At 52.2% G+C, this 22,373-nt stretch overlaps 6 protein-coding genes across 6 annotated transcripts; 2 read left to right on the forward strand and 4 right to left on the reverse strand.

Annotated features, from left to right (window-relative positions):
- On the reverse strand, window positions 1-5,313 carry rpb1 (DNA-directed RNA polymerase II subunit rpb1; the record flags this gene model as incomplete). Its single annotated transcript, XM_014688954.1, has 2 exons — window positions 1-4,884; window positions 4,957-5,313. The coding sequence occupies 2 exons, from the start codon at window positions 5,311-5,313 to the stop codon at window positions 1-3; spliced, it is 5,241 nt and encodes a 1,746-aa protein (XP_014544440.1).
- A 1,485-nt stretch (window positions 5,314-6,798) lies between these two features.
- On the reverse strand, window positions 6,799-8,269 carry swd1 (Set1 complex component swd1; the record flags this gene model as incomplete). Its single annotated transcript, XM_014688955.1, has 3 exons — window positions 6,799-7,861; window positions 7,911-8,010; window positions 8,074-8,269. 3 exons carry the CDS (start codon window positions 8,267-8,269, stop codon window positions 6,799-6,801), a joined length of 1,359 nt encoding a protein of 452 aa, XP_014544441.1.
- Window positions 8,270-8,696: 427 nt separating this feature from the next.
- On the forward strand, window positions 8,697-9,960 carry rgt-1 (tRNA(His) guanylyltransferase; the record flags this gene model as incomplete). Its single annotated transcript, XM_014688956.2, has 8 exons — window positions 8,697-8,710; window positions 8,770-8,859; window positions 8,919-9,050; window positions 9,104-9,148; window positions 9,201-9,373; window positions 9,422-9,510; window positions 9,560-9,664; window positions 9,742-9,960. The coding sequence occupies 8 exons, from the start codon at window positions 8,697-8,699 to the stop codon at window positions 9,958-9,960; spliced, it is 867 nt and encodes a 288-aa protein (XP_014544442.2).
- An 839-nt stretch (window positions 9,961-10,799) lies between these two features.
- Window positions 10,800-11,489, reverse strand: G6M90_00g058690 (uncharacterized protein; the record flags this gene model as incomplete). The annotated part of the gene is made up of 1 exon (XM_014688957.1): window positions 10,800-11,489. The coding sequence occupies one exon, from the start codon at window positions 11,487-11,489 to the stop codon at window positions 10,800-10,802; it is 690 nt and encodes a 229-aa protein (XP_014544443.1).
- Window positions 11,490-12,401: 912 nt separating this feature from the next.
- G6M90_00g058700 (uncharacterized protein) lies at window positions 12,402-14,758 on the forward strand (the record flags this gene model as incomplete). Its single annotated transcript, XM_014688958.1, has 2 exons — window positions 12,402-13,364; window positions 13,442-14,758. 2 exons carry the CDS (start codon window positions 12,402-12,404, stop codon window positions 14,756-14,758), a joined length of 2,280 nt encoding a protein of 759 aa, XP_014544444.1.
- Window positions 14,759-15,556: 798 nt separating this feature from the next.
- MSB1 (Morphogenesis-related protein MSB1) lies at window positions 15,557-18,986 on the reverse strand (the record flags this gene model as incomplete). Its single annotated transcript, XM_014688959.1, has 6 exons — window positions 15,557-15,660; window positions 15,715-17,972; window positions 18,052-18,280; window positions 18,344-18,437; window positions 18,499-18,644; window positions 18,800-18,986. The coding sequence occupies 6 exons, from the start codon at window positions 18,984-18,986 to the stop codon at window positions 15,557-15,559; spliced, it is 3,018 nt and encodes a 1,005-aa protein (XP_014544445.1).
- Window positions 18,987-22,373: the final 3,387 nt, after the last annotated feature.

Consider the following 22,373-nt stretch of genomic DNA (forward strand, 5'->3'; position numbering starts at 1 on the left):
CTATTGATTGCCCGAATTACCCGGACCAGGTGTCCGGGGAGAGAAAGCAGGCGACGTAGGCGAGTAGCTGGGGCTCGTCGGGCTCTGCTGGTTTCCAGGGCTTCTCTGGAAACTTGGACTCGTGGGCGAGTATGCCTCAGGAGATGTGGGAGACCAAGATGGAGAAGCTGGAGAGTACGAAGGGGAGGTAGCACCGGCCGCGCCGTGGAGATTAGGCGACGCAGGGCTGTAGTTGGGACTGGCAGGCGAGTAGCTGGGAGAGGTGGGCGAGTTGAACTGGGCAGGCGACGTAGGCGAGTAGTGCCGAGGAGAGGTGGGCGAGGTCGGCGAGTAACTCGGTGACGTCGGGCTGTAGTTTGGACTGGCTGGACTCGTCGGTCGCAGCATCGGCGAGGTGGGCGAGAAGGAAGGCGACGACGGACTGAAAGAGGGAGAGGTGGCATAGCGCCCAGCACCGCCATCCAAAAGCGGCGATGTAGGGGAGTAGCCAGCATTGGGCGACGAGGGAGAGTAGCCAACCATGCCCGAGCTGAATGGTGAAGTAGGTGACGTGCTGAATGGGCTCGTCGCCCCCCGCGAGTAAGGGCTCATGGATCCAACATTGCCGAAGCCACCACCGCCGTACTCGGTACCGAACCCAGCAGGTGTCTCTGATCCGGCACCCTGGATGGGTGAAAAGTTTCCCGCGGCCGGGGAGTTCATACTCATGTAGCCAGAGTCGTTGGACATGGGTGAGCCGGTGTCGTAGGGCGTTGCGGCACCCTCCGCCTCGCCATCCTTGACAGGCATGCCTGGCATGAGACCCATACGAGAATTGTCCGAGATGACTGTTTCCAGCATCTTAGGATCGAGCAAGACGTCAAAGTTACCCGTCCCCATAGGTGCGAGCTGTCCGAGCATGACGTTTTCAGAAATGCCGCGGCAGTCGTCGAGCTCGCCGGTAGCAGCAGCTTCGAGGAGAATCTCGACCGTCTCCTCGAATGAACAACGCATCAGAGCACCAGTGTCCGCCCGGTTAATACCATGTCGAGTGACGGCCGAGATGCTGCCTCTGTAGGTCATGACATCAACCAGCAGCGCAATATGACGGTGATTGACGTACGAACCGTCAAAGGCCAAGACGTTTGTCAGTTCCTTCACCAATGCAGATCGTGCAGCTTCAATACCAAAAACTTCAACAATCTGCCACAAGTCGTTTGTGTATGTTCGCGATGCATCAACACCGTCGACAGCGAGGACATCCCGAAGAGCGGAGCCCGATGTATCCAAGTACCACTGGGTGCAACGGGGATCGTCCTTGATAGCAAGCTCAGATCCATCTTCGCCAACGGTCAAACGGGTACCCTTGGTCAAGAAAGCCCTCTCAATGCCTGGCACACCACGCAGAGTCAACGTGTCAAGAAGATGGGCTTCCAAACGCTTAAGCATGACGTCATCTTCAATCTTCTTTTCTCCATCTTCATCCTTTTCGTCAGACTGCCTAACTGTTCGAATACGGATGACCTGCTCATCTGCGTTGTTGTCACTGAAGATGACAGCTAGATCATTGGGATATTCCTCCTTGATGCGCTGGGCCACGTCATCAATCCTGATTTCCTTATCGAGGAGCTTCTGTCGATCGAGAGTAATTCGCAACAGCCACCTCGATTGCTGATCTGTATTGTCCTGGCCATCGTCAGGAATCAAGAAGTAGGATTCGACCATGTCCATATCCTCAGCAATGGTGGTGCCCTGGATATCGGGATCATAGTAAATCTCAGTCACGGACGTGATTGACCGCAAGTTGGTGTACTCGACCATGCTTCGAAGTTTTTTGGCCTGTTCCTGGGTTCCCAGCTTTGTGTTCAAGTAAACTGCCATGCTAGGCGTCTTGATATCCTTTGCCAAGTTAAGAATCTCCTTGAGACGGGGAACGCCGAGTGTCACGTTCTTGGAGGACACACCGGCAAAGTGGAAAGTGTTCAGTGTCATCTGAGTGGCAGGCTCACCAATCGACTGGGCAGCAAGAACACCAACCATTTCACCGGGAGAGACGAAGGAACGGTCCCAGCGGTTCTGAAGCTCGCCAAGGACATGATCAAATGCAAGCTTGTTCAGGCGGTGAACCTTGACAATCTCCTTGAAAGCAAGTCGAGAGCGAACCAAAGCCTTAAACAAAATGGTGGCATTCAGGTCCGCTTCCATCGAAATTGGATCTGATCCTCGCACGATCCTGAGTTCGCTCAGGAGGTTTTGTATCCTTGGAATAACATCGGCGGGACGCAAATTGCTACGGTCGGTGGCACGAACATTGAAAACTCGTTTGGCAGTTTCAATCATTCGGCCAATATTGAGCGGAAGCTGCATCATCTCCTCCCCCATCTTAGACTTATTGATGAGCCGCACAGTCTGTCGGTCAGACAGTAGCGTTTCCCATTCAGAATCGAGCAGATCCATCGATTCCTTATCACCAGCCAACTCGTTGCCATACTCGTAATCCTTCTTGAACCAATCAGGTGGGTTGGCCAAGTCCAGACGATATTTCTTCTCGAATGCAGCATCTGAAATTTTGAGGATACCGAGCTTCTGCTTCTCAATGCACATGGCATCGAGACCATCTTCTCCATAGAGAAACTGGACGATATCACCCAGCGAGTTTCGTACAGTTCCATCATACCGAGCGCTCAAGTCTTCAAGGGCCTTCACAAGTCGTCGCTGAATATAACCTGTCTCTGCAGTCTTGACAGCAGTATCAATGAGACCTTCTCTACCAGCCATGGCGTGGAAGAAGAATTCAGAGGGTGTGAGACCACGAAGGTAAGAGTTCTCGACAAAGCCACGTGCTTCAGGAGAATAGTCATCCTTTGTGAAATGGGGCAATGTTCGATACTTGAAACCGAACGGAATACGCTTTCCTTCCACAATTTGCTGGCCGACGAGGGCTGTCATTTGCGAGATGTTAATTGAGGATCCCTTGGAACCAGATTCCGACATGGTTACAGCATTGTTCGAGTCCTTCAAACTCTTCTGTGTCGTGGTACCAGCCTGGTCACGGGCGGAGTTGAGAGCCATGGAGACTTTGTTCTCGAATGTAGCTCGGACATTCATACCTGGCAGGGCTTCGAGCTCGTTTGCCGTGGCCTGGGCCGTGAGCTTGGCGACCTCGGCCTTCTGCGTGTCAATGTGAACCTGAATCTTTTCAATGGTCTGCTTGTCTGGAACAGTATCTCCAATACCGATACTGTGACCGGTGTTGAGAAGCCAATAAGTGACTACTTGTTGAACACCATTCAGAAAAGCCATGGCACCTTCGGGGCCAAGCTCATTGTAGCACAGATGAATAATACCACCAGCCGCTGCACCCACGTTTTTCTTCTTCAGAAGACCATACAGAAGTTCGCCGCTCTGGATGAGGAGCCCGGTATCCTTGAGGGGGATATCAGAGTCACCTTCAGGGGCATGCAAACTAATCTCCTGAGGAATGACCATGCTGATGAGCTGTTTTCCGGTCCAGCGAGGCCGCGGTTTGAGAATGGCTGGTTGGGGAATAACACCGTCCCAATTGGGCACCCAGAGCATCATGTTCATGACCATTTCCTTGTCGATAAAGGTGTCTCGTCTGCAGAGTTTGTAAACACCAGCAAGAGAGTCCTGCACAACACCCATCAAGGGACCGTTCTTTTGAGGAGAGACAATATTGTTGGGCACAAGGCACAACTCCTTGACTTCTGCACGTGTTTCTTCAGTCTGCGGGACGTGCAAGTTCATTTCGTCACCGTCAAAATCAGCATTGTAGGGCGAAGTGACAGACAAGTTCAGTCGGAATGTTGAGTAAGGCATGACACGAACTCGGTGACCCATCATGGATTCCTTGTGCAGAGAGGGTTGTCGGTTGAAAATAATATAGTCACCATCCATCAAATGCCGCTCAACCTTCCAACCATACTCCAGAGAAATCTGGGCGGCCCGTCGGTGATGGCGCAAATCAATTCGAGTACCATCGGCTCTGATGACGTATTTGGCACCAGGATGTTCGTTCGGTCCGTTCTCAACGAGTTGATGCAGCTTGCCAATATTATAAGGTGTGACTGTTTCGGGATAGGTGAGGGTTCTGGCAATGCTGCGAGGAACGCCGACTTCGTGAAGAGACAGGTTGGCGTCACCAGTGATGACAGTACGCGCAGAGAAATCCACACGCTTGCCCATCAAGTTACCTCTCAAGCGGCCTTCTTTACCCTTTAACCTAGCCCTGATAGCTTTGACTGGACGGCCGCTCTTTTGCAACGCACGCGGTTGTCCAGCAATGTCGTTGTCCATGTATGTTGCCACATGGTACTGCAGCAACTCCTCAAAATCGCGCGCAATGTGCTGAGGTGATCCTTCGCGGATAGCCTGCTTCACATTGCCGTTGGCACGGATAATATCACCAAGTTTGTAGGTCAAATCGTCTTCATTTCGCATGCCGGTGCCAGTACCATCCATGGAAATGCTGGGACGAACAGGCGGTGGGGGGACAGGGAGCACAGTGAGAATCATCCACTCTGGGCGAGCATAATCCGAGTTGAGGCCCATGTGCCGAAGATCCTCCTCCGAGATTCTTCTCAGAATACCGTGAGCCATCTCTGGCGTGATCGGCACCGTCTCTCGCCTCTTGGGGCCGTCCTCTTGCGCAACATCGAACGCAGCCTTGAGCTGCAAAGCCGCCTGTCGGACCTGCGGCTGCACGTTTCCGCAACCACCATGGTTGTGTGCGACTGGTTTCATGCCAGGAGCAAACTCATCGTCGTTCTTCTCGTTACGATCTTCGTTTTCACATCTCCGCTTCTTCTTGCAGACTGCCCAGACACGATTGAAGCGTAGTTTAGCATCTCGCGTGTTGATTGCGGTGACAAACTCGGGATCGCTCTGAGAGAGAAATTTTTGTGTTAGCAACCAAGAAGTTCACAAAAAGCCTACGGAGAGTCAGGATAGACCAACAGTATCGGCCAACACCTTGCTGCAGTTGTGGCAGACAATCTCCAAAATCTTTTTGACCTTCTTAATGAAACCGGGATGGTACACGGGCTTGGCCAACTCGATGTGTCCAAAGTGACCGGGGCAGTCACTCATGGACTGCGTGCAGGTTTTGCACTTGAACCCTCTATCGATAGAACCAAGAAGAGGATCGTTGAGCCCACCATCGCGTGGCTTGGTGCGACTCTCGTCCATCGTCTCAGGATAGAGAATATGGCATACACTCATGTTCTTGATTTCTTCGGGAGACATCAAACCAAACTGAATCTCCTCGACCGTCTTAAGCGGCGCGCTAGAGAATGGAGGGTGGTAGTTCGCCATGGTTGCGGTTGGTGAAAGGCTCGTCAAAGAAAACGATTGTTCAGGCGATCGGGCTGACCGAGGGTGGTTTCGTTGGATATACGCGACACGCAACCGCAGCGACAAATGGAGAAATCGCGAAGAAAAACACGCAGAGAACGTAAGTCAAGCCGATAAATAATGTCCGTAAACTTCCCAGTCGATGAAAAAAACACTTGTGCACGAATGGCGGATGGCGCCCAACTGCTGCGCTCGCCCTGGCCAACGGCCCAGGAGACCCTCAGATGTTCTCCTTCGTCGCCACCGCTCGTAGAGTCGTCCAAGTCGTCCAAACGCGAATATTCGTATCGTATAGCACCTTTAGACGTGCTTCAAAGTGCTGCGCTCGATGTCCGACGCGCGTGGTGATGACTTTTGGCTGGCAGGCAGAGTTTTGTCGTGGTGAAGGCGTGAGATCCGGAGGGCAGCGTGGAAAGAATCTAGATGAGGCGACTGGCACACGTCTACACCGCTAAGCCTATTTTGGTGCAGAGATGCCCCTGCGCCATAAATGTGATGCCTAAGGCAACATTTTTTGGAGGTAGCAGGACCTTTGCGGGGCATTCATCATGCGACTGACTAATCTGCCCAGGGGGAGCATACCACACATTTCGTCAATCAAGATGTCTACTTTTTTTTGTCAGTCCCGGCCACACCGAGACAAGGTCTTGTAGCTTCGACTTTGACAGCCTCTTAGCCAATGGTTCAGAGTGCGCATCGCCGGTGACTCAAACACCGTCAAACACCATTCATTTTACGGACTAGACAGTCCGAAGTCTCAACTAGCCACAGCCTGTGCAATTCAGTGTACTCGTCTAATATCACGCGTCTATCCTTTGTCTAGTCACGGTTAATGCGTCAATGAGCATTGATTTTGTATCAAAGATACCCGTGGTCAACAAACGCCTTTGTGTGGCTGTGAAGAATCGCAAACATAATCGTCTACAGACCTCTACAGACCGACAACAAAGCATGGCCAATCAAGGAACATTGGGTTTTGATGGCTTTCATTCCATTCACTATCCAGGCCCGTTATCCTGCCAGGAACCGGCAGATGCTGCGGAACTTGATGCTATCTGCTCTAAACGAAAGTCAAAACTCTTATATGATGTCGTCCCTACGGTCCACTGCGTATAATCCTAGCGTAGATGACGTGCATTGCATCTTTTTAGTCACATAGCAATATTTCCAGGTCCCTGATCCTTCGCCACTTTGGTCCATCGGAATTTTCGGTGATGTAGTTCGTCGATCGGTTGTATGATTCCAGCGACAAGATATCTCCAATGTCTATTTGGGGAATATAGACTGGTCATTATCCAGTGCAGAACTAAATGGATCTGACTTGGAATGGGCCGCCGTGCAGCCTAAGCTTTGACTGATCACGAGGCGCGTGGCATCAAGTTTGCGATGCCTTTTGGCCTTCCTGCCTGGGAAAGGTTCCCTGAAAGCTGTTATAATATGGCTCGTTCAGGGGAGGACTTTTTTCCTGCCCCGGCCGCCCCCCTTGGCAGTGCCGCCCTTCTTGGTGGTCACCGTGTCTACGGGCCCGTCGATGTCGCTTTGGCCCTCGCCAGGGCTCCTACGTCTCATGGTGCCGGTTGATACAGCAATGAACTCGTCCTCACTATCACTTTCCCCAAGGTTAAACAAAATAGGCATACGAAAACTGTCGATATCGTCATCAAACTTGGTAGGGTCCAACGTGAGGACGTCCACATCTTCGTCTTCCGCATCAAGTCGTCGTCGATGGATTTCTTCCTGTGCATATATATCAAACTCATCCTCTCTCTCAATATATTCGACGTTCTCCTCCACTTCAGCAAAATCGGGGGCCAGCGCTGACCACTTTTGAGGGCTGATGACGGACCAGATGTATATCCGACCTGTTTCCAATCCACAGGCTGCGAGGAGCGCCCGTGACGGATGCCATTCAATGACGCCTTGCTCTTCTTTTGGGTCCTTAAGCATACATACCAAGCTCCCATGGTTGCGTTCCCAGACATAGAGTTCGTGGTTGTTGTAGGTCGATGCGGCTACATATTCGCCCGTCGCACTAAATGTGACATGATTCCACGACAGCTTGTTGACGACGTCTTGAAATTTGTGTTCGAGGGGTAGTTGTATTGTGTCGAGATCCAAATCGTCTACCGAGAGATTGGGTATCCTGAACGTGCGGATAATGCGGTCCTGCGAGTTGACAAGCAGGTCGCGACCTGCGCCAGTGATGCGCAGTGTGGTTATAACTCCAGAGCAAACTTTCTCTGAATAAATGATCTCAAAAGTCTTTGTATCAATGAAGTTGATTTTACCCTTGCTTGTACCGGCAATGATGTGGTCGCCGGTCGAGGTCCAAATAGCCGACGTCGTCTTTTCTTTGGCGTCTTCCTTTGCCTGTTTCTCTCTTTGTGCAGCGCTTCCTTCAGAATTCGTCCTCTTTGGCACAGATGGAAGGATATGCTTGACATCGACAAGGTCGGTCATGTCTACTAAAACCGGCTGTTCTTCGAAGAGCGACGCGACGAACTGCAGGCTGTTTCAGTTAGCCACTTGCGCACAAGGTGTTTAAGCAATGAACTCACTGGTTCCATGGATGAAGCTCAGCCATATACGCCGGCGCACGAAAGCGCACCTCGCGCAATCTCTTGCCATCCTGAAGATCCCATAAAATAGCCTTCCACCCTTGACAGGTGGACAGCAAGTATCTTCCGCATCGTGACCAGCTCAAAAAGGTTATACTCTTACTGTGGCCTCTCAATTTCCGTGCCACTCCCATCGTCTCCAAGTCCCAAATAGCGACGGCGCCATCAACTCGGCCGGAGGCAAGGTAGTCACCCTTGCGATTGAATCGAACCACCGTGGCATGACCGGATCGTATGGTGTTGGTGATGCTCTCAGGATAGTCCTGAAGCAGGTAGTCGTCCGACAACAGCAGGTTCATCGTCGCGATTGCCGCAAAATCATCTCAAATGGGCTCTGAGGCTGGAAGACAAGACATACGGTCATCAATAGGCGTGCAAGCAGTATACTGACGTGCTTGAAAAGTAGGATTACTGTAGGGGCCTTGCCGCCACCTTTGCAGAAGTGCAACGCAGACGCGCACAAGGATTCAATCTAATCGTTTGGCGCGATAGGAGTGGGTCAACGTGCTGTCTGGTTGCACCTGCCCTTTGGTGGTAACTGAGGGGCATTGCATTTCATTCAATGTTAGCAAGAGCGCTGAACTCTCAACTTGATGGGAGGGAACAATCCAGTACGGTTGACCCCACCGCGGGGAGCTCAACTTTCTCATCGCAGACTCTCATAAAAAATAATAAAACGGTCCATCTTGCACGACTACTGCTGGTACCCACGGTTACATAGCTGGCATGGCAAACTCCAAGTAAGCTATATATATTGGTGAACTTCGTTGTCGCGTTGAGACTGCTGATGCCCCGCAAGATTTGAATATGTTCGAAACTTCGAGCAACCAGACCCGTTGCTGCCAAACACATGGATCGTGGTTCGTATCGACGGACGCGCCTTCACAAAGTACCAACCCCCTAGAGGCTAGCGTATTGGTCAAACAATTCTGATGTATCGGATGCCAGGATGTGCGCAAAGTACGAGTTTCAAAAACCCAACGATCGTAGAGCTTTAGATCTCATGAACGTAGCCGCCATGGCTGTTGTTACGGATATCCCCGAGATCATCATAGCATACGGTGTCAGTGACGAGTATAGGTAGGAAACCTGTCCCTTTCACATGAATACTCACAAGCCTGATCGTTGAATAGTTTTGTCCTCCACAAGTCCTGTGACTTGTTTGAGCGACGTGCGAGGTACGTAGCTCTTCGCAATCGTTTGCAAAGCTCAAAGTTAAGGTCGATGCAGCAAGTTGGTCAGCACCATCGTATCTACCTTCACAGCGAATTACGTATTTTCTTGGCCCACATGCTTCCTCGATACGCCACTGTCCTTCCCTCTACCAACTTTCGATGGCCGAGCAGTATGTTACCCAAGTGTCCAGAATCTACGTGACTATTTGAGTTGGCGGCAAGTAGACTGTATGTTCACGCATCATCATGCCCTTCTTGCATCAACTAACCAATTAGGTCACATAAACAATTTGTATAACACTACATTCTGGTCCCTCGTCCAGCTTGGTGGGCTTGACAACAAGGATGCTGAAAGAACACTAGCCGTATGTTATCTGCCTATTTGCACGCCGACGTCGTCTGATGGCATGTTAGGGCACCTTGGCAGCAGACAAAAACGAGATACTATTTTCTAGATTCCACATCAACTACAATAACGAACCGGAAATATACAAGAAGGGCAGCGTCATATTCAGAGATGTACTTAAATTATTCCTCGTCTTCCTCTTCAACTATACCAACTACATTTGACTACTCTGGCTAACAAACATCGACAGTATGAACTGGTCGATCCCGGTAGCCACTCGGTTGCTGCAGAGATTGACGATTTGGCCGAGCCTGTAACACAATCGAAAACTCAGACTGAAAAGGATAAAAAGAGAAGGGCTAAGGCGCGGGTCGTGGTACAGCACTTGGACATCATCAAAGATGACTTCTGGGATAGAAGACCGTGGATATTATCGAATAAGCCAGGAAAAGCTCCAAAGGAAACATAGAGCACTATCCGGTGATCGAATTGAATGGAAGCGAAACGAACCTTTATAGACAACACGGTTTCGCTACGCACACCCCAAAAATACTTGAACGGCCAGATGAAGAGAACTGTGACGATTATCAACTTTGACAACTCTGGACTTTGAAAGCGATATCCATTTTCTACCATAAGAGACGGCTTCGGTACTCGAGATCCTCAACGTACGCAATATTGCAAAATGTGAGGACCATAATACGAATTGATTAGTTACAAGCCATACTCTGATAGACTTTTAGTCGTCATATATGGGACATTCTGCAACCTTATTTCCGCCTAGCACCTCATAATAATCAAGTCAAGCCAAAACAGCGGTAATAGTCTCTTGAACATTTCCTTCATAAAGGGAATGTTTTCATGGCAGATGCTTGGCACAATTGGAGGAATAGTCTCACGGGAGCTTCCGCGCACAAGAAAAATGCACGCGAGAAACCGTGGGTATCAAAGGTCGGAATCAGGTGCATCACCTATCTGGTTCGTGTCTATTGTCAATTGTGGCTCGCTTAGAGTTTTCTCCCTCGTACATAGACAAATCCAATCCTGAAAGAAAGAACTGTAAGACACATCGAGCCAAATATGATAAGACCGAAATCGCGACAAATTATTGACATTATGGTCAAAATAGTTTGAGCACAGATAGCTACCAACATGGCGGAGCACGCAGGCCCTGTTCCAGAGAAGCAGCATACCCTGCCATGGCCGAGCCAACGGCATCGAAAGTCCCCAGCCAATACAATACCCCAAACCAAAAACGCCGTGCTATGCAATGCCCCAAGAACTTCTCCCATGTAAACAATGAACCCGTCAACAACAAGCAACCTGCACTTGACTGTGCTCCCTCCTCTTTGCTTCTTTCCTAGCCCTCCGCTCCTCTTTCGTCCGCCGTCTCTCGGCCTTTTGGTGTGCCTTGTCCTCCTTCAGCCTCCTCTTCTCCTCCTTCCTCGCTGCACGCTCTCCCCTGGCTTCTGCAAGCGGATCCTCTTCCTTCTGCCGTTTGGCCTCCTTCTTCAGTCTCTTCTCCTCCTTCTCTTTCCTCCTAGCCGCCTTTTCCTCCTTTAACCGCCTCTTCTCTTCCTTTCGGGCCCTCTTATCCGTCTTGGCCTCAGGCTCACTTGTCTCAGGGGTGCCGCCACTCTCATCCTCACTTGAGCTCTCGCTCGTGGGCAAGGTCGCCTCTAGAAACCCCCCGCGGACAAACGATGTATACAGAGAATATTTGCCCAGGGAGCCCTTCTCAATGGCGTTTAGTTTGCCCGTCTTCACAGTCTGTGTGACTTGGCCTTCTTTGGACGTCTCGAGGCCCTTGAGTTGTTCGTCAAAGGCGTTCAACCACCACTGGTCGCTGGTGAAGTGTGATGTGGTTCCGATGCCCTTGCGGTTGTCTTTGCGGTTGAGGAGGAGGGGCTTCGCGAGGCCGATGGAGTTGTCGGTTTTGTGGAGGGAATGACCCTTGCCTCTCCAGCCTTGGCTGGTGAGGAGGGCGCTGGCGTCCATGGCGTCCCTGTGAAGCTCGCGACGAGGGTTGTGGGTGTTGGGTATCGTGGGATTCGAGATGGTGGTTTGGGGTTGGTTTTGTGGCGGGCGAAGATGGCATTTGGGATTTTTTTAGTGGGGCGGGCCGCGATAGGCTTATCGTGGGTGTGTAAACCGTAGCCCCATGGTGAAGAAAGCAGGCTACCCTGTACCTGGACTGTGTGATTTCGGCGTTGTCGTCCCATGGCGTTGAGGAGAATTGTGTCTTTATTTTTTATATCATTTTTTACCCTAGAGCTTGAGTTTCATTCGTATACTTTGGGTGTCATTTTGGGGTACTGGTTCAGTAAGCCGTTGAGCCAAGTATGTCATTAAGAAGTTGTTGCAACCAAGACTTATCAAGCAGGTTTGCACGTAGCATATATTCCACAACCACCTGCGTCACGGTCGATGAGGCCTTGTTCTTCTGACAAGCTTAGAGCGATGGAGGGAGTTGATACGAGAAAGTCCACTTATAGTCCCGAGTGACAAAGCGGCCCACCAAAGCTCGTAGCGACGTCATTCCCGCAACGTCGGCGACAAAACATCCAACCTTTCCAAACCTGACTACTCATGCCAGGCATCGAAGGCGGTCGCCGTAGTGCGATTGACACTTCAATTTACAACACATCGGACAATTACCTGTTACGGACTTGACTGATCCAACAAGAGCTGGCTTCGCCAGTGCGTGACGTACCAAACTCTCCGTCAGACGCAACCCCAACCTCCGAGTCCCAGCTTCAGGCAGCCAGCCCTCATCTCGGCACAACATCCAACTTCCAACACAACGCCAACCAGATACAGCCCGTCACGAAAACCCAAACTACTCCCTAAATGACACTCACATAGCCAATCGACCCTCAAGCGCCCGTCAAAGAGCCTTCCTTCGCCATCATGGCGCCCCTCTGTGCAGACCCGCGGCAGATCGTCATCGCCCTCAACCCCGCGAGACGAGCCGCTCTCCTGCATCTCATTGAAGAAATCATCGCCTTCATGGCCCTGCAGCTCGTCAATCCCCCCGATGAACTAGGCTCACTCACCGGCTCGGATGAGGATGCCCAATCCTCCAGTCCAGCTCGAAAAGCGACGCCCCAGAAACCAACTGGCAAGGCATCACAGCAAATCGAACATATCCAAAAAGCAGCCATGAAATACATGCAAGACTGGAGAGCCAGCTTCCTGCCCAAACTAGAAGAAATCATTCGCGTCGAGGACACGCCCAAGATCAAAGAGGAGCGCAAAAACCGCCAAGACGCCCTCGATAAGAAGAAGCTCGATACGCCCGAGGAGGGTGAGAACCTCATCAGCTTCGGCGACGTGCAGGTCGACAGGTCCGAGGACGTGGCGGCACTCCAGAAACTATACCATCCCATACCCACGAGGTTGACTACGGTGCCGGCACAGGACCGTCGAGAGGCCCTTGGTTGCGTGCTGCTGCTGCTTCTGTCCACGGGCAAGTACTCGGCGCACTCCCGCACCATGATACTACATCTTGCGTCGGCGCTCGAGATCCCGCAGACGTTTGTGAACAAAGAGGAGGCCGAGATTGCTCACTCGCTCATGGAGTCGTCCACCGCCGACAAGGACAAGAAGGAAACCATGTCTGCCGAGGCCGAGGCCGAGAAGCGAAGGCAGCAGAACAAGTTCAGTCGCTTCTGGAAAGTCGGCCTGGCAAGCGTAGCAGGCGCGGCGGTTATCGGTGTGACCGGCGGTCTAGCTGCGCCGCTCGTAGCTGGCGCGATAGGCGGCATCATGGGCGGCGTGGGATTAGGAGGCGTGGCCAGCTTCCTGGGGATATTCTGGATGAACGGCGCCTTGGTTGGCGCTCTGTTCGGGGCATACGGCGCCAAGATGACTGTTTGTCTCCTTTCCCTGCTTCTTTTCTTTTTCTGTATATTCTCATTGCTTAAACCGCCGTCCACTAACACGCCCAGGGTGAACTCATGGACAAGTATGCCAAAGAAGTAGAAGACTTCAAATTCATCCCGCTCTCCACCACGGGATACGGCCCCGACTTCCAGCGCCCTCCGGATGAAAACTCTTCTGCCAAAGAAACCCGCAGACTCCGCGTCACCATCGGAATAAACGGCTGGCTCAACGACGAATCGGACATTGTCACTCCCTGGCGCGTGCTCCCATCTTCAGAAACAGAGGTCTTCGCGCTCCGCTATGAGATGAAGACCCTCCTCAGCCTGGGCACCGCCCTCCAAGACCTCGTCCAGTCCTTTGCCTGGAAGACGCTCAAAGTCGAAATCATCAAACGAACCGTTCTGGCCACCCTCTGGGCCGCCCTCTGGCCCATCCAAGTCCTCGCCGCCGCATCAAACGTCGACAACCCCTTCAACCGGGCGAGCAACCGGTCCAAAAAAGCAGGCCGCCTGCTCGCCGACGCCCTCATCAACAAAATCCAAGGCGAGCGGCCCGTGACCCTCATCGGATACTCACTCGGCGCCACCGCCATCCACGCATGCCTACAGTCCCTCGCGGAACGCAAGGCCTTTGGCCTCATCGACAACGTCGTCATCATCGGCACACCGGCCCCCTCCGACGCAGCTCACTGGCGAACACTGCGCTGCGTCGTCTCAGGAACCATTTTCAACGTGTATTCCGAAAACGACATGATGCTAGGCTTCGTGTACCGCATGCACAGCCTCGCGCTGGGCGTAGCGGGCCTCCAGGCCATCGAGGGCGTCCACGGAGTCCAGAACCTAGACCTTAGCGAGAAAGTGAGCGGCCACCTGCGCTACCCTTCATTGACGGGCGAAATCCTCAAGGAATGCGGGTTCACGGGCGTCCACGCCGGCGGCGAGATCGAAAAGGACGACCTGATTCGGATGAAGGACGACCACGCCGAGGGGAAACTCGTCGACCTTGACGCCGTCGCCGCGGGGGAACCGCAAAGGAAGGACAGCCGAGTAGCCCATGATTTACAGGGCTTGACAATCTCCCCGCCGGCCCTGTCGCCAGGTGAGTCTGAACGGCCCCCTCTTCCGGCACGTCCTGCGGGGACAGCAGAACCGAGGCGGCGCGAACACGAGCCGGACTCGGATGACTCGCCGGTGAGAGCGGAACACGGGTCCCTCCACGAGGGCTTCGACGACCCGCCTTTGGTCGAGAGAGGCGGCAGGTGGAAGCGGGAACAGACGCCGGAATCCAACGATGGCGACGACGGGGAGTTTATGGCCATCAAGATGGAGGATAATGACGACGACGACGACGACAACGGTCATGACAAGCCGACTAAGCACTAGATAGAAGATGCATCTTGGCATCATGTAATAACCACCTAGCCTGAACCCGCGCAGCGTTCATCAAGACGATAGAAACATGCAGTTTACAAGTACACACGCATGATGCAGACATGGATACGCCAAGAAAAAGACGGTATCAATTTCAACCCCGATTGGGACTCATTTCTCGCTCTCATTTATCTACTCGCTACAAGAAATGTCACAAGATAGAAAATAAACCTTGAGCAATAAACAATTTTGTAGAAGAGCAATAATGGATCCGATTGACGACAATCAGGTCTTTATGAAAGCCAATATAGCATATTTTTGCCCCAAGATCATCTCTAATCGCATGCTCGGGATCTGTCCAAAAAAAGAACAAGAAAAATAAATAAATATCAAAAATCAAAAACAAGGCAGCTAGGGAAAAGAAATCAAGACGCTGCGGAATGCAGTACGAATGCCGAATGACCGAAATCGCTTGTGCATTCACACGTAACACAGCCTTATTGTCCCGTGGTATCATCGCCAATGAAAAAAAAAAGAGAAAAAAAAAAGCAAAGTATTAAAAGAAGCCAGAACCCCGAAAAAAAAAGCATCAACTGCTGGCTCCATAAACAGTATAAACGAGTTGGTTGGACTGCATCAGACTGCGGGAGCAAGTCTCATCCCAAGACTGCCTTTGCTTCCCGCAATGTGAGCCTGGTTGGGAATTTTGGGAACAAAATTTTACTGATAGGAGATCCGATATGTTGAGTTTTGTAGATTAAAGAGAACGTCATGGTAATCACCCCCCAGTCAACGGGCCGCTAATCGTCTCTAAGATCTTCCAGCTACTGGCAACTGAGGACCGTTACCAGTTTCCATGTTGCCAGTGAGCTCCGCAACGCGGGCCTTGATTCGGGCAACGCGAGACTCGATAGCTATGGATTTTATTAGTTTACCATCGCTGGGCGTATGCGTCATGTATGACTTACTCTCTTCTACGCTGGTGTCGTCATCATCACCCGAGTTCTTGTTGGCTCGGGAATTGTCCTCCTTAGGGCGAGTGGCAGCTCTCTGCGCAGCATTCTTGCGAATCTGAGCCCAGCGGTCTTGGACACCGGGGCCGGCACTTTGGCTCAGCGTCTCAGCCGGCCCTTCAGTTTGAGTCTTGTTGCCGCTGTCTTCTCGGGGATTTGAGTGGCGAGCTATTGGCGGTGGAGTAGCATCGTCCTCGTCGGGAACAAAGGCAGGCTGGTCGGTGAGGGGGCCTTGGTCGAATCGAGCGAATTCATCTTTGGCCTCAGCCGCGTCGTGTGCATCAATGGGCGATAGGTCCTTGCTGGCTGAAGGGTCGTAGGTTGGCTCAATGTTCTCAACAGCAGGGGGAGCCTCTGTTGTCACCTCGGCAACATGAGAAGGCACAGCAGTGTCAAAAGGAGATTCCTGAATAGGAGTTACAACAGGGGTTGCCTCCTCTGGTACGGGGGACTTGTCAATGTCTGATGTGCGAGCTGACTCCTCGGCAACGGCATGTTCCTTCTGCAGCATACGTTCCAGGTCGGCAGAAGCACCGTCAGGGATCTTGGATGATCGGTTTTTGCGCTTAAATAGTTTTCTCAAGCCCGACTTCTCCCTGTTTGCCTGCAGTGCGCCCTTTTGAACACCCATTTCAGGTGAAAGACTCTCAACACCCGGGACCGAAGGTGTCACAGGAGTGATTGGCGTATCAATGTCCTTGGGGGGTGGGGATGGGGTGTCACGCTTCTCGACCGCCGGTTCCGTGACTTGAGGGTCGGTTTGCTTGACATCAGGCTCGGGCAGGGGAGTAGACACCATCGCGACAGGCGTGTCATCCTTGGTCGGCAAATCTGGTTTCTTCTCGACAGTATGACCGTTGCCGTTTGTGGCCGCGGCACCGTTGGTCCGTTGTGTGATTGGTGACGATACCGCGACTCCACGTCCGGCACTATTGTTAGCCATGTACGCGTCCTTAATGTTGCCCTTGTCGTACTTTGTGGCCCATCTGATGGCAGAAATAGCTTCAGGAGCAAGGTTGGGTTGCAGCGAAAGCACACTCGTAGTCTTCTCTGGCACTGATCCATCTGTTCTGCCACGTCGTGATGCAGCCAACTGCTCATTCTCCTTGACGGCACGCATCTGGGCTGCCTTGGCTTGGATTTTGGCATGGGTCTCCGGGCCGACGTTGGTTTTGCTGCTTCCAAAACTCGGGGCGTTCTTATCACCACGACCGAGAGCATGCTTCCCCACCGACTTACGGCGAGCCATATTCCTGCCGCGCTTGGTCCAGCTAAACAGACCTTTCTTTTCCGCAATATAGGCCCCTTCGTCCGGCTCTGGAGCAGCGCCTGCAATCATTTCCTCCATAACAAGCCATCTACCGCCAGCGATCTTTGTTTCAATAATGGCGCAACGGCCAAAAGCGGACTTGCGCTCAGACGTTTCCTCAGGAGCCAAGCTGCTCATCCATACCCACCAGAAGGCGTTGTCAAGGTCCATCAAGGTAATGCTGGCAAGCTCTCCGGGTTGAAGAGTGGTGGTATTCTCCAATCTTGGACGGTGCGACTGTGAGCTATGCTGTCTGATTTGAGTTTCAATGGGAGGCAGAACCTTGTCAGGCGGGAGGAGGACGCTCGAAGGAGCCTGGTTCTCATCAATGAAGCCCGATGACAGGAAGTCAGCCCAGGATGGAGTCGTGGGGCGGCCAAAGTCGGACCCGGACGCAGGTGTGCTTCGAAGCCCTTGTATTTGCCTGTTCTGAGTTGGGAGGCGGCTATCCTCAATTTGAGGCTCTTCCTCAACAGTGCCTGCGAAGCCTATGTCTTCGAACCGTGACCATGATGCATCACGCAGGCTGGTTGAGTGCTTGACGCTGGATACCTGAGATTCGTTTGCAGCAGAAATAGCGCGCAATACTCGAAGACACTCTTCAGTCAATGCCTGTACCGGATCGTTATAGTCGGAGAATTGTTGCAGGGCTGGATCAGAGTCGCGGTACTGGAAATGGCCAGCACGGCGGAGCAGGGCAAAAGGCGTCGGCGAGACAGTGTCGACCAACATGACCAGCTTGTTAGTCTTTGAGACAAGTGTCGGCGGAGTAATCGGTGGGTATTCGGTTTCGTTGAGCAACTTCTCCAGTGATCTAGGAAGCAGAGTGATTCCGGTGAGACCTTCTTCCGGCGTAAGAGACCGCAGATAGGAGAAGAAGAGATGAGTGGTGGCATCGGCGGCCCTGAGGAAACTGTGTTAGCTTTCGGAGCCTCCTGTTGTCTGCACACGAGCTTCGCCTCCGACATGAGCAGGGCACTTACTTCTGCCAGGCCTTGTAGCCACCATCAAAACCACTGCCCGTATCTTTCTGCTCAAATGCCCACCACGCAGCCATTCGAGGCAACTGACGTCCACCAAAACCATTGGTTTTGCCGTGGGCGGCAATGGCTGCTGTCAACTCGAAGAAATCGAAAATGATGCGTTGGCGAGCTCCGCTTTCCACGCTCAGGGGTATAAATGTCTTGAAAGAATCTCTGGCCATACGTGAATCTGTTGGACCCGGTTACATTTGTGAACGGAATAGATAACTTGCCCACAAGAATTTGTACTTACCACCTTCGCCTATCTTGAATAATTCGTAGGCGTCCCAGCCAACAACGCCACCTGAAATGCGACTCCAGCACCACTTTAGGACACCCGAGATGACCTGGTGCAGCTGTTAGCTATATCTATATGTGGCATGGGGCACAATCCTATGCTCAACTGACCATTGGCTCGGTCATGCGCAGCTCCTGTGCCAAGATGTCCCCCTTTAAGCCATAGCCGTCGTCGAAGAAGCGTCTCATGAAAGTGCGGACGGCGCTGGGATCGGAGGTTGGCCGGTAGGGGAGGAGTAGAAACGGGATGTCGAGGCCTGTTTTTGAATTGAAGATTGAATTAGCCAATTGCCCATGTGCTATTTTGTCTGTGTCAAGGAATATGGAACCAAATAAAGGCAACCGAAATTCCCAAGCCACAAAAAATGATAACCATCATCGCATAGCAAGACTCCGAGTCGAATACACATACCCCGCGCTTTAAGCTCTGCCGTGCAAATATGCAACAGCTCGTGAATTTCCTCTGGCTCAACTGACGGCCGTGTGTAGGCGTCATCCCATTTTGGTTTCTGTGGAAGAGAGTCGGTAAACCCTTGCACGTTATTCCTCTTCTTTCGTAGAACCTCACGGCCTTTGAGGCGAGAGAGAAACCCTGGCATGTCGGGCAAATGAAAGGGGGATTCCCGAACGAGGGGGTATATAATTTCAACGGCGGCGAGAAGGATATGTGGTGTGCCGCCTCGATTTACCTCGTTCAAACCAGACTGTGCTGTGCTGCAATGTAGGATGCAGGAATCATGCACAACGGCGAGAAACTGTTGCGATCAGGGGCTGCGAAGGCTGAGAGCTGGTGGAAATCAGAAAACGCTCTCGACCACACTTGAGCGCAATGGCGGAGATAGGTAGTGTGGGTTTGCTTAGTGCAGTGCTGGATAACAAAAAATAAAAAGCAAGCCCGGCCGAAATAGAGACGAGGCCTAATGATGAAACAGACAGATGGACGGTGGTCCAGGTGTGGTCGAAAAGGTAGTTCAACTCGCGCTGCGACGTGTAAGTGGTGATGCGGGGACTGGAGACGGCAAGAGCGTCGAGAAAGTTAAAGGGGGGGGAGGGGTGTGTGTGGAAAGACGAATGGGACTCGAGATGAGGATGGTCTGCAGCCCAATGACTAGAACAAGTCTGCAGAGGGAAGTGAACTAAACAAGGAAGAAGCACAAAAGAGAATCAAGGCAGTGCCCCCAAACGCAAGGCATCTAAAGTGGCTAGACGGCAAGAAAGGGAACATTGAAGGGAAAAAGAGAGGAAAAGGCGAGCAGCAGGACAGGCAGACTCAGGTCGAGACGACATGAGACTGGACGGGGTGAAAGACGGGCGGCGACGACGTGGTGTCAAGTGGTGGGTTGGCTGCTGGACCAGATATGACATTTGAGCCGGGTTGGACCATGGACCATGGACCATGGCAGCTCAGGGGCCAGAGAGGCACTGGGGAGACGCGAGATGATGATGGCCGTCTCGGTCCATGTCTTCTCGGCGCCCTGTCGCCTGCTGTCCCAAGATCAAGCACTAATAGACGTGCATCGCCACTGAGCACGGCAGCACGGTTGACGCGACCAGGGGTCCAGTTGATCCCCACCTCGGATTGGCCCACGGCCCCTTTAAGGACAATGGGGGGACCGAAAAGTAAATTACAGTTGAGCTCAAGTGGCTCAGGTGGCTCAGGTGGCTCAGGGCCTCGCTGGGTGTGGCAGCGGGTACCTGCGGGGCGCAATGCAGTGGCGGACGAAGCGAAGCAGCATTACGGAGAACTTCATGTCGACTTGTGCGAGTGTCTGTCTGGCGAGAGACCAGACCAGATGAAGAGGCGCACCCCCACCATCTGCAGCGGCAGAGTTCAACCAGCAGCAGACCGGACTTCTTTCTTCTCGAGGGCTCAGACCTCGTGCGGCGGTGATACTATTTATTGTACGTACATACTACTCCGTATTATGCGCCAAAGGTTGCCTGCGTCATCTCATCTGCGTCCGGCTGCGAGTGTGTCCGCCAATTTTAGCAGTCCCCGTGCGTCCATCACGTTTAATCATGATGTCGAATGTCGACGTTGCATTTCGCCTCCATCCCCATTCGTCACGGCCAGCGACATCCCCCGACGTGGGATCTAGGAGCGACGCTTCACTCCATGATGAGTATATACAATATGATACACACAAACATAACATTGGACAGTTGATACAGCATCTCTGGTGGTTGCCCGACGCTCGCTGAGCGAACGCCTTGACGCCGTCATCGATTAGGCCCACTTCCCCTTTATGGGATCTGTACGGAGTATTGGGCATTGCTTCTTTGGCTTGCGAGGAGAATTAGAGAATCTAGAGGTGGCTGTCAATGCGCAAGGCCGATTCTGATGACTAGCCTTGGCTGAACCGGGAGCCAGCCGCTCTTTGCAATTAATGCGTACCACTACAAGTGGCTGTTCCACTTCGTCGCTGACGGGTAGTAGTACGATATATTCCGTAAAGTACGGAGTATGTACGGAGTATTGCTGGCATACCGAGTGATATGCGCTGAATCTGGCCGGAATCTGTCCCCGTTTCAGACTCCGATTCTGCCGTTTGTCATATCTCTGCCATGACACAATACCCAACATGATCGTGGAGCCTCTCTATCATATAAATAGTCCATCGCCGCGCTCTGCCCTACACACGCGGAGAGGCCATTGCTGCATCTATCAACGGCCGTCCAGGACTGTACGTCATCTGCTTTTACCAAAACCATCTTGCTCACGGTGCCTCAAAACCCATCAATGCCATTGTCGATAAATCCTGCCAGCGTTCACCGCGTGGTTGTGTCGTACCGCTGCCTTCTGAACCAGACTCCCGTCCACCACCGTTTCTGCCGCCTCGCCGCCATGTGCCCGGTGTACTCAGTAATATTTCATTATTCCGTGGCATTTCCTTAGATGATGTCTGCCGCCTGAGTAGCAAGTTTTACCAATGATAGGCGGGCGCCCAGGGCGATGGCGGTGTGAGCCGTCCAATGTCTCAAAATTTGGCAAAAACTACTTTCGCTCCAGCGTGCCGGCATGGCATTGGTGGAGACGGAGCTTGTCCAATTCAGGTCTAGCCAGTTTGGCGTCTTTGACCCCTGACTGCAGGCTAAACCGGAGATCATCTTTGACGGCCAAACATTCAAATGTCGAACAGGGTCGATAACGCCTTGAACGTGTCAGCTCCGTCTTGCCCTGTGTGCCGCTTCATGCGCTTGACGGCCTGCCAGGTGCTCAAGTAGCCGAATGTATTTGCGACCAGACTGTTCATTGCAATAGAAGCGAGCCATCAGTTTGGAACTGCGCATCTCATCGCGTCCGGACGCAGTTGACTTGACTGATGACGTGCAGCTACACGCATGTGACGCCAGGACGACCAGACACCGGAATAGCATAAGTCAACATCTCTGGACGAAGCTACGGCGCATTTCGGCATCGACGATGCCCAACCCGACATCGAGCCGTTTGCAACAGCGCGTCCTGTCATGAGACTAGTCGCTCTCGTGTTGCTCGCAAGACGTTGAAGATGCCAACGCACTTCATGCAGCCCTCTTGATCTGCGTTTGATTGGCCAAGCCATGCGGACTAGGCACTGCCGCGCATTAGGCTACGGTTTCGGCTGCAGGTGTGCATAAAGTGACTTCTTGGCTGGTGATAATCTATTGCTTGGACACTTTTGGTTGTAAGTCTGTGTGTAAATGATGAGAAAGACGGAGTGACATTCAAGTGACGCGATGCCGCCCTCGGATACGTTGAATTTTTTAAAAAAATGGCATCATAATGATACGCATCGTGGTTTGGTGTTTTTAACGAGCGAATGCTTGTCTGTTGCACTGTGGAAAAGCCTGGCCCATCTGCCTCTTGTAGAGTCCAATGGGCATCTGAAAGGATCATCTCTGACGGTCTTGATGGACCGTTAGGCATGTGTGGAACAATTATTTGATTTCCATCCGCTCGAAAAGTTAAAGCTATGGGTACTTAATACATAATATCCTACAAAGAG

The sequence above is a fragment of the Metarhizium brunneum genome, chromosome 3 (genome assembly GCF_013426205.1).
Source record: "Metarhizium brunneum chromosome 3, complete sequence".
NCBI classification, from domain to species: domain Eukaryota; kingdom Fungi; phylum Ascomycota; class Sordariomycetes; order Hypocreales; family Clavicipitaceae; genus Metarhizium; species Metarhizium brunneum.